The following is a 12,316-nucleotide window of genomic DNA, read 5'->3' on the forward strand; positions in this document are numbered from 1 at the left end:
TTTAATTTAAAAATAAAATAATGAAAACAAAAACAAAAAATAACATACCCTTGTCTAATCGGCGTTCCATTTGTCGCCATTGTCGCAAGTGTTGTACAAGAATACAGGCGGCTGCGATGAAGAACACCAAACAAGCCAGAACCACTAGAATTAGGGACATCAACTGCCAGTCGATTTCGAGGTTCTCCTCTTGATTATGGCTATTTTCATTTTCGACAAGTAGAATTTTTTCCTTTCGACGCTGAAAAACAAAAAAGTTGAAAGTATTTTTGAAATATTTTTTAATGGATAATGAATAAAAGGTGTTTTTTACCTCCTTCCAATTTGGCTCAGTTTTCGCCAGAAGCATCCAATCAATTTCTAAATCATATATTGAGCCACATATCGTGTCTCTGTGCAATTGACAGGGTCTTAGAACAATTTTTTGACCCGAACATTCTGTGCATGGAATGCATTTATCCTGAAATGGATCCCACCAGTGGAACGATTGGCAAGGAGACCCTTCGCATGAGGAACATGTTGTCGTTAAAAATATCACCACCACAGCTGCCAGGTAAGCCGTTGCCGGTGCTGATGTCACTCTACGTCCTCCTCCATTTGACGTATGTTGTAACATAATCTATTGTTTGATTGTAAATGATTAAAAGAAAATAATTAATAAATTATGAATAAATTATTAACTCGATAGTTAGGAAGGTAGTAAGTACTTAAAAAGTTACACGCGTTTTTCTTTACATTATACCTAAGCAGCAAAACATAGGCAAGGCAGGCTAGATATAAAGTTAGGGCCTTAGGATTTCCCATTTTGGAAGTGAAATTGCGCAAACGCGCTTTAGCTTCAGCTTAAGCTTGAAACCACCCAAAAGGTAGTTGGACTCTTCATATACGGCTTCGAGGTATAATTTGTTTCAGAGACACAGCCATAAAACTATTTCCGACTGAAAATGTGAATTAATTAAAAAGTTCATACGCGACATCGAACGTACGGAACGGACACAATACAGGGAAATACGGAATTCGAAATTATGCTATACGCCGCTAACGTTGTGGCATGGCCGCGGCCGTACCGCGCGCGCAAGTACAATTTGATGATAGTTGCGATTGCGATGCGGCCGATCGCACATATTGTCAAGCTCAGGTGCGGGCGTTAAATATATTTTAAAGGAGAATGCCTGCTTTGCATCTTGTGCTTTTGTGATGGGAGAATCTAATTTATAGGAAAGGTTACATTTTTTTTAAATATCGCTTGAGATTAAAAAAATCACGGGAACAAGAAAATATGAGACTGACTCCGAATAGTGACGTAACGACAGATAGAAAAGCCACTTGAAATGGGAAATGATAGTTTTTGAAAGCAAAGTTTCTGAAATATTAACACAACGAAAACTTTTTGATGTACGAGTACATATCAATGCCATTAGCGTAAACTTAAGGTTTAGATCTTGGGACTATCATGCGTCTTGCAAAAAGTTATAATTCAATTCATAACCAGATTTTTTAAAGAGAATTGACTCTTCGACGACTTCAAAATTCCGAAAATACGAAATAGGTCATTTGAAATTAACTGATTCCGGCATAAAACTGTTGTGACGCTTGGAAAAGGTTTAGAATTCCAGGTAACTAGGCTTTATTGCATATGCAAGGTTTTGGAATGCTAAGACTTTGATATGGCATGTTTTCAATGCCCCTTCGACTAATTGAAAATTCCGCAAGAGCAAAAAAGTGCATTCCAAAATAACTGATTGCGGCATAGAACTGTTGTGACGCTTAGAAATGGTTTAGAGTTCCAGGTCAATAGGCCCTGGTTGCTTATGTACGGTTAAAAATTCAATACGGAAGTATTTTCATTAAAAAATAAATATAAAATGTAAAAGACTAGTAAACCAAAAACACTGAATTCAAAAGATAGCGACAATTTCTTTCGGCAATTAGTGAATCAAAATTTAAGAAAATGCAAACACGGAATGAGGATACGCTTATTTTCTTGACTGAACTCTTTTTTCATTTTATTCGGGCACTAAAGGGGTAACGAATACCCTTATAATGATTAAACACAATAGCAGTTAGGAAAGGAGGATAGAATTAGAAAGGAGAAACCGATGCACATTGGTTTTGAATGTCTGCACATCGTAATGAGTGGGTAATATTCAGCCTGGTAAAGCATTACATATTCTTGTAGTGCGGCTTAAGAAAGAATCTCTGTACAGTACGTCCGTAGGGTAAACTGATGGGCATTCCTAGCAGTGCGGGATTTAAGGTTGAATTGTTTAAGAGGAGAAATGCAACTGACTATTTCAATAGAGCATTGTTTATAAAAGTAACAATAGAACAGTGACCGGCATGAGACTTAGCGGCGGTGTTCAAGAGAAGCAAATGTCTCGGTAAGCTCTTAACTTAATTGTTATATATTTTTGACAATTCTCTTTAAAAGTCTAAAATATGTCTTGAACAATTCCCATGCAAAGTTCATCGCACTATTCCCAGATACACTTACACCCTTTATACTACCTTTGGATCCGCGCCTGATGTTTTTACTCTATTGCTATCCTGCTTTTCTATTCGATTCGTTCTTTGCTCGATCTATGGAACACGCGCGGTAATTTTAATTAAATATTTCTTCCTGTTGATTTCCCGCTTCTATTTGAAGCAAGTTCCCCCTTTAAAGCATCGTCCGTCGTCGTAGTAGCCGTAGTCGTCGTCGCCGTTGTTGTCATGCTCGTACTATTTTTATGGCGATCGCAATGGCTATGGCGATGTTGATGGTGACCGCGACGACGGTATAAAGAGGTGCATGCAATTGCTGCTGATGTTCAATTGGACTCACCTAAAGCAGGCAAATTGGCTAGAATGGCGATCATGTACACCCGTATCGAATCATAGAGCGGCTACGTTGAGGCTGAAGCTACTACTATCTACAGTACATACAACCGTACGTTCCGAAACGGAAGTATGTTGCGTTGAAGTATGTTATGATAATTATCGTTAGATTATTAACAGAACTATACTCAATGTTGCCATTTGCCACTCACTGTTTTTCTGGATGTGATGTGGAAGAGACTGCCACCAGTAGTGGCAGTGCTAGTTCCAGTGTAGTGCTGCAAGTTACGTGCGTAATTTTCGTAAATTTTTGACCTCTGAGTCGTAAAACAAAAATATTTACATACATATATAAAAGAAAAACAACAACATGACACGACTACGACGTCGAACGTCGGACGGGAAAAATGAAATTAGGGTTGTCGTATATTGGTATCTACTAGTTCCAGCTTATTATGACGTAGCCGAGCACCCAAATGAAATTAAATTGAATAACACATCAAACTTAGTTTAGTTAACGGGGAATCGGACTTGAGCTCTTAGAGACCCGACCATCCATCAGAATATGGTGGTAAATTTTTGGGGGTGTTTTTATTTCATTTGTTAGATTTATGACCCTCATGGGTGCAATGTCATTTATTCTTATTAATCAGCCAGATTTATACCTACCTCCATAAGAATGCATATGATCTACATACGAGTAGCTCTTTTTCTGTTTTTCTTTATACGTTCCGAGAAAAGACGCGTTGAAAATTTTGAATTTGCCAATAATCAACTAATTTTACAACTTCTAAGAATACTCTCGGATTATGGCATAATTGAATTTATTATAAAAATCAAGACAAAATCACGATGAAGCTATACGAACGTGGAACTTGCATTATGTTAATAGTTTAATTGTGCCTATCCGCCCGTAGGAAAACAAGTAAGACCGACGGGGAAGTGGGAGTAGGAGCGGGATAGACGCACTTTTGTGATGATTTGCTTACCCCCAGGCGACATTTAAAATATTTCTATAACATAGGGTGTTTTTTTTAATGAATTGTTTTACTCTATATTAAACATGAATCTTGTTTTGGTTCGTGATTGACATTTAATGTTTGACAGATTCTGTCATTTTTACTGACATCTGTCATTCTAAGACAATTTGAACACTCTTCAATACATGACAATGGGCTGGTTCAGAAGACAAGGGACTTGAAGTTAAGGCAATTTTCTAATATCGTAGATTGTCAATCTTCTAAAAAGTTGGCAGTGAAACTTCATTGGAAAATTAGTCAAGAAAAATGGGAAGATGCAGACAAAATTAGGGCCTTCATGTGAAGGCAACTGCATTTTTTGAGCTCTAAATAAGTCCAAGACAGCTAGTACATTTTTCAGATGTCATTAATTTCAAATTTGGAACTTTACTTGAATATCTACCAACATTCCCTTATCACATAAAAAGTCTAGTCAATTTTCCAGTCGTCTGAAGCTTTCCAATATTGGACAGGTTCAGGCAACATAAAGGACTTCATTTGCAGTCAACTTCATTTTTTGAACGTACATTTTGACCGAGGCAACTAGTTAGTTTTCCAAGTGTCATGAATTTCAAATTCAGAACTTTACTTCACAAACCTCTTCTTTAAGTTCATTATACAAGACCAAACATTATTGTCTACAAAATATTCCCCAGACAAGCTACAAGTCCATTACGATTTGCCTTTTGTATTGTAAAGAAATATTACTTGTTTCTTTTTTAAATTGACGAGGAACCCTTTTGCAGAAAACATTAAAAAGAATTGTACAGAAAATAAATAAATTATAGAGTAGTAAAGCTCAACTTTCACTTGAATTAAAAAACATGATCAGTTGTCATTTTGACATAAGTTTACTTGACTTGATATGGAGATTTTTCTTGACTAACTTTCCAGACAACTTTCCTATAAAGTTGCCTTAATTAGGAGACATTTTTTGGCAGCTGGCCAATCAGATGCTAGAAATATGCCTTACTTTCAAGTCCCTTATGTCGCTTGAACCTACCTATTATCAACTTTCAAATCAAGTCTGCTTATGTCAAAAAGACAACTGATGATTTTTTTGATGATAGGTAAATTCAGATTAAAAATTGCTTTTTTTCGTGGCGCATGGAACACGATTCGAATTGTTTTTTTTTTTGCTCTTGTAGTAGTGTAACTTCGTGTAAGAGTGAATGAGTGCGGTAGACCTTTCAAATTCCCCGCTTAATAGTTTTTAAAAATCGCATTAGTATTGGTACGAAGATATGTTAATCTGTCGAAAAATCCAGATTTATTTTGCCCCATGGAATGCAATAACAGCGGAAATTTGTGTTGTGAAAGATCTGGGTCAACAATAAACTGATTTATTTTACATATGGAAAACTCCATTACAATTAACTTTTCATTCTCAAATTAGCTTTGCATTTTTCCATCCTTTTTGAACTGTGCGATATAGAATTCTTGAGAAACTGAATCATAAAAACTATGTTCTCAGATTTCTGACAGCAAAAGTGATAAATTTTGTTTATATTCCTGAGAATTCGGAAATCTATGTTATCTTCGAAATATGACCTGGCCAATTAATACTCTGTGTAAAAGAGTACCTTTTCAAATTGGAAAAGAAATTCCTTGCAATACAAAACACAACTCATGAGGGCCTTATAGCTTGTCTTTGGTACTTTTTGCACAATCATCTGAGGGCAAAGGTAAGTGAAATAAAGTTTGGAGTTTGGAATTATTAACATCGGAAATACTAACTTGGCGCCTTGGCTTAAATTTACTTTCAAAAAATTCATTTGACTAAAAATAAAGTCGCTTATGGTGTCATAACTTGGTCTGACTTAAATGAACTGAAATGTGGTCATTAGATGTACTGTCATAAAATTCGACTTTATTTCAAAATAAAGTCACCAAATCTTAAGAAACACCCTGTTTAATAACGACAGTTTTAGTTCAATTAAGTTGGGTTTGTTTATGAGAAAACATAATAAGCCTAATAACTACATATTTTTTTTGTTGAGTTGTAAACAATTATTATTATTTTTATAAACTTTCTCCATGAACTTTTAACAAAAATTTAGCATGCTTGAGGAAGAAGAAGCGTGTTGTTGGTTTTTTTTTCATTAAAATGATAACATGTGGATTTTTTCGTGGGTCAGCGGGCATCGCGGGCGGTTTAAGGAACGTTAATTGTAAATTATTGTACATTACTTATGTTCTTATGCCTTAGTATTCAGGTAGTGTGGTTACGTGAATCTTAATGACAATTGATTGTTGACAGCCGGAATGGGTTACAGAATCTATGGATTGTGATCATTTATAATGATGGACTGCGTAAATACTTCATTTTACATATAGTATGTACCTATTTTATATCAAAACAAGGCGTAAACGAATGAAACTGAAGATCATTTAAGAATCTATACAAGTCAAAACTTTGTCTCTTATTTTTAATTGAAATACGTGATGCCTTTATAATAAAACTCTGTTTTGAGCATATTTAAGATATGTAATTAACATGTTTACTTTATGGTAGTCTGCTAAGACACGAAGTCTAGGAGACGTGAGATCGTCTTAGTGTGAGAGTTTAAGTCGTATCAACAGTCTATCTTAATGTCCCGAGCTAAAATACTGGAACAAAAAATAGCAAAATATAATAAGATTCATTGAAGTCCATGTAACGTAGATGTAGATTCATGACCGAATTTTCAAATCAAATTATTAGAGAACTCAATTTAATTTGTTCATTCAGAAAATATTTCATTTCATAAGTAGTTTTATGAATTTTGAAAAAAGGATGCTAATTTCCAAACGTACCTTTTTATAACCCTTTTCATATCACAAATTAACTTTTATGGATTGATCACATATTTGATATTGCCAAAACGACGTTTACGAGTTCGTAAAAGGAATTCAATGCATATTATCACAATGAATCTTTGAAAACACGTTTCGTTTGACAATCGTAAGGACAAAAACGTGATGTTACGTAATGTGACTCCAAACGGGAGCTCTAGTTTAAATTTGCTGAACATTTAATTTGTCTGACAGCTCAACAGCTGTAAAAAATCAGCAAACAAAATAGATTTGCTTTTTGAGGGTTAACCATTGGTTATTAGAAAAAATTAAAAGGTAAGTTATTGAAATATACATAGTTATTCTATACAATTTTTTCCTGAAAAGGTTTTATTTTTGTAGAACAGGAAATGAGTTTGGAAGAACTCCTCATAGATTGAGATCCCGGACCCACAGCCGTCTCTCAGTCTGCGTTTCTTCTTGCTCCATGAGCTGAACATACCCCCGATAGGCTGTGTAAGCTACTTCCTCGATAAATTTATTTTTTTCGATTTCAAATAAATCAAAAGAAACAGAAATGTCATTTTAGAAACGTCATTCAAAGCACCCTCGAAGCAGGTTCATCGTAACGCAGACGAAGCTGAAGCGTGTTTGTGTTTCAGCCATAAAGCTCGCACTGTGTTTAAACTTCAAACATGTTAAGGGTAATGATAGCCCTTTAGGTGCCTGTTAGTTGTAAACTTAACGAGGATAAGAAAATATACTTGCTACTTTTTATAATTTTTTAAATACTCGGATTAGCCACGTTAAAAATATTTAATATTAAGTTCAACGTTCGGAGTGAGTACTAAATTTAAATCACAAAATATTCAATGTTTATAACGCAGCTAACCTGAGTATTAAAAAATGTGTCATCTATTTATCCACTTGGAAAAAACATTAATAGCAGTCATTTTGAATTGATTAAAAAGCGTATGTACATCGGCTAGATTTGGGGAAAAGTTACTCTGGAAAACCGATGTTACACAGGTTTTCAAAAGAAATGGGTTAAAAATCTCCTCAATCGAAAGACAAAAAAGAAGAAATTCTACAAAACCTACCTGCTTCCAGTCTTTCAAACAGTGCTGTGTTCATAATGATAAATAGACACGCAGAGCTGTTATTGATCACTTTCGAAGGACGAATTCTTTTTCGAAAATTCGGCTCTGTGTGCGAAGAGTGCAAATGAATAAGAGGATATAATCGCAGTGCTAGAAGTTGAAACAAGTCGACTTCATTGGCTCGGTCACATCGAGGTAATAGCCAACAACGCAACAGCTACGAGAAACCAAACCTACAGTTCAAAAATCAAGCCATCACGGATTCCAGAGCGTTTGGTCTGAATAAATGGAAGTAACGTTTTTGGGATTGTAGAGGATGGAAGGCAATCGCCTCTTAGACAGAGATCCTTCATAGATAAAGGGCAATCGTGTCTCAGGCAGAGATTCTTCATGGTTTGGGTGCCTGAGATTAAGTAAAGTGTGTAAATTTCACCACTGATAACTTAATTTTATCTTTAATTTTTTACATGGCTTTTATTTATTTAGTTGTTTTTGAAATTGAGGCATCTGAGCTTGAATTTAATGCAATTTTAAAAGCTTTTGAAAAACTCAACTTATTTAACAGAGCCATATTATCTGTTTCCTAAAGAATCTCTTTGAACCTATGACTAAGTTTTTTTTGTCATTTGATAAAGATCAGCCGCATTGAAGATATTTTCTATTTTATGTTATTTAGCCGCAGTCAAGTTTCTCAAGGGGGTGATCGAATTTTCTTCATCGGAACCAAATGTTAGGCTAAAGCATTATACCATTTAAACAAATGCATTTGCATTTTTATAACCGAATACTTCTTGTCGAATAAAACAAATTCTTGTATTAAATCCACATTTCATTATTAAAAGCTATTTCTTTACCAACCCCACTCGTTTGGCACTGATTTCAACAATACCTAAACGTTGAGGATTATGTAAATAAGCCAAGAACCATTCATAACCGTTATATCAATATTTAATCAAGAAAATTGTATAAATATTTATAAAACAGTATATAAATATGAATTTTGTATTGTTAAATTGTATTGAAAACATAATTAAAAAAAAAAGAATAAATATAGAAGTATGTAAATCAATTCATAAGGAAGATTTATTGATTTACTATTTATTTATTTAACCAAAATAATATACTGGTTTGTGCAGTAAATCAATAAAGGTACTCTGTAGCTACCTATAGTTGAGATAAAATCGGAAAACCACACCTTAAACAAGAATTTAGTTTTCGATATATATAACAAGGAAAACAAAATTCCTACTTTCCAAATTTGATGTCAGATCTTTAGTACAAATTTCAATGCAAAAATAAATAACCGCACTTGTACTAATGCCTCAAGGACATTTATTTAAAGTTCAGGTAATAAATCGGCAGCAGTGAGCAGCGATCTACCGAGCTCTTAATTCTTATACGAACACCATTAAAGTAGTGCTAACGATCATAAAATAATCTAGTAAACAAAATCTCTGTAGGGAAAATGCTATAATATTACTATATTTGTTTATGCGTTTATGTATATTTGAAGTTCTACTTGTACACAGGAAAGAATCAATTGTCCATGAGTCATCTTATGACTCCAAAATTTTAAAAACCTTGCACATAACAGGGGATTTTGGGATTCTATTCAAACAGGGCGTCATTCCGTAAAACTTACCTAAGACGATAATCGTCAAAGAGATATCACCAAAACGATACCGTTTGCATGATAGCTAAAAAGACATCGTCTGTCATTGATTTCCATATACTAACTAAGCAAATCGAAATAGAAATGTTTCAGCGTAATTGAGTTGTTTTACAAAGTGAAAATTAAAATTCAGAAAAAAAATGGTTATGAAGGCAATAAGGACATAAATAAGACCCTCTATCTTTTCCAACCTACATATGTACAGATGTGGAAATTTAAAATAGAAACCCCAAACAGAGTTTTAAAAATTCAATTTTGTCTTGACTTAAAAAGATCATCATCGGCATCTGTCAATTGAACTATTTTATCACTCCTGTTTAACCATCCTCCACAGTTCGGTTTAATTTTTTGTAAAATGTTTATGGGATTTAAGTCAGGCGATTGGGATGCCCACTCTAATACGCTGATTTTTTGGTCTTCAAAATACTTTTGAGCGGATTTGGATGTGTGCTAGGGGTCGTTGTCTTGTAACAGAACACATTCGAGATGCAGGTTCTCGTCCGCATAAGGCAGCATCGTATCCTTTATAATATTCACCTTCATATTTTGATCAATTTTACCCTCAATCAAATGTATTGGTCCAACGCCATATCAAGAAAATTAACCCTTAAGTATCATACTGCCACCACCATTCTTATCCGTTTTTTAGAGTATTTGGGATTTAACTCTTTCAAAGGAAGCCCTAGAACCGTTTGTCTACCATCACTTCCGAACAAATTTATCTTTAATTTGTGCATCCACAAAATATTCCTCCACTTTTTGCCTACTTCTGGCCCCCTCCAATCAAAATGATCGTGGGTGACTTTAAACCGCGTTGTTATATTTTTTTGTACTTAGAAAGAGCACCATTCTTGAGATCCTTCTGAACAAGTTAGCTTCAACAAGTCTTCTACGAATAGTTCTGGAAGTTATTGGAAGCTGCAGTTTGTTTTCTATTTCCTTTGAAGACTTGAAGGGATCTTTTTTGAGGCACAAATGATCTTTCAGTCTTCTCTTGGGGTTGTTTCGCTTTGTTTTCCCAGCTGTTTTTTAGCTAAATTAATCAAATTGCTTTGCAATCAACTTGAGAGGTTTGCTCATTAATCTGGCTATTTCCCTTAAAGATCTTCCCTTACTTCGTAGAACTAAAATGACAGCTTTCTCTTCTAGGGAACAATGCTTACCGCAACTCATGTTTTCCTTAGAATTAATTGTAATATTATTTATATTTATATTTAAATAATACCTTTATCATTTCAATAATATCAGACATAAATAACATCATCGGCGGCAAAAAATTAAAACAGTAACAATAACAATAAACACCACAAAATTGTTGATAAGTTTGGTATAAAGCAACTTTTTTGCAAATTTGTACAACTTCCCTTATTAGACAAAAACTAAGTTTAATAACATTTTCAAGTTATCGAACAAATATTATCTTTCTTTTAGTTCATTTTGACATTTCAGTTATTTTACATTGAAAACGATATAACGAGACGATAGTGACAAAATTACGTGAATCAAATTATTGACGATATCATATCGTTAATGATAATCGTTTTGAAAATTACGGAATGACTCCCCAGTTATTTTAAACGGTCCTTCAATTTTTTTATTTTGTTAAAACTTGTTTCAAAATCAAGTACCCACGACCAAGATGAACGTCTAAATTACTATTGTCAACCTCAAACAAGTTTTGCTTTCCTATTAGACAAACATATCCATCTATCTATTGTGCATATGCTAATAAATAGATATCGCCCACTGCTTCAGCACTTTCTATCCAATCCAATCCACCATAATTGTCTCCTACCTATTTAAAGAATCCCAACTGAATAAAACCAGTTTGGTGTTTATATATTTGCGAAGAACAACATATTTTCAAGCCTAGCCGTCTTAACAAAACCACCACTCATTGTTGTTCATCTAGTTAGGCGCTGTAGCTCAGGCGCTTGTACTTGTACCATGATGTGGTAAAGGTTTATTAACAAAGGCATATGGATGCATTGAATCGACTTCCTCTAGGACCCCAGGTAAATCCCAGAACAAAAAAGCCTGTTACACTTAACAAGTTACACATCTATCTGCCCACAATAACGAGTGTTTTAAAATAAACATAATCTTAACATATGCAAAAAGAATCTTAAGTTGGATGGAGAATTAAATTACGAACGATATGCGATGTTAAGATACAAGCTATGAATACGAACCTTTTTGTGTCTTTCGGTCGTGGGTTGGTGCAGCATCATCATCATCGATCTTATCCGAATGCATGGATCTTCGATCTGAAGAACTTCCTCGTTTCCTCTTGAAAGAATTATTGCACTGTGTCGTGTTTAGCCGAGAAATAATTTTTATGTTGTTGTTGTTGTTGTTATACTTTTGCTTTATGGTTTATACATTTTCCTTGCTTGTTCTTTCGTTTTGGATTTTTTGTTTGTATTATTTTTGCTTCGTTTTAATTTTTATAGTAGATTGAGAGACACACAGAAAGGAAGGAAAACAGCGGGAAGTTGTTTATACATTCGAACTAAATTGCATATAAAACAAGATCAGTTAGTTGAGCCGAATCGAATTATAAAGATACAAAAATTATTATATATTTTATTTTTCTGAATCAAAATTACAAAAAAAGAAACTAAAAGATGCAGTAAGAAATCAAGCTGGTATTTATGTAGATACTTCTACTTCTCTTTTATTTCATTTAAAAAAAAAACACAATCCATCAAACGATTGATAGGTACTCGTATAATAAATATAGAGAATAGTAAATGGGGTGGGAGGGAACAGGAGACGACGGACGACGGACGGTCGACAGCCGACGAACAAACTCGTATAAGAATTTCAAATATGTAAGAAAGCAAAAGAGTTCATCGTTGTTGATTTATAAAAATAGAAAAATTACTTTACGCTGCTGCTAGCTGCTGAATTTGAATGAATTATAGAAAATC

General features: G+C 34.2%; 1 protein-coding gene across 2 annotated transcripts in view; it reads right to left on the bottom strand.

Moving 5' to 3' along the window:
- Positions 1-12,316, bottom strand: part of LOC129946554 (tumor necrosis factor receptor superfamily member wengen) — a 31,849-nt gene that overhangs the window by 18,611 nt on the left and 922 nt on the right. The window contains exons 2-4 of one of the 2 annotated variants that reach the window (XM_056056788.1): positions 11,576-11,895; positions 314-619; positions 49-241 (exon numbers count right to left, since the gene is read on the bottom strand). In XM_056056788.1, the coding sequence (XP_055912763.1) occupies positions 49-241; positions 314-619; positions 11,576-11,620 (544 nt within the window). In that variant the 5' untranslated portion in view covers positions 11,621-11,895. Of the gene's footprint in view, positions 1-48; positions 242-313; positions 620-11,575; positions 12,004-12,316 lie in introns of both variants that reach the window. The other variant, XM_056056789.1, reaches the window with a different exon arrangement.

Source organism: Eupeodes corollae, chromosome 2 (genome assembly GCF_945859685.1).
Source record: "Eupeodes corollae chromosome 2, idEupCoro1.1, whole genome shotgun sequence".
Taxonomy (NCBI): Eukaryota; Metazoa; Arthropoda; class Insecta; order Diptera; family Syrphidae; genus Eupeodes; species Eupeodes corollae.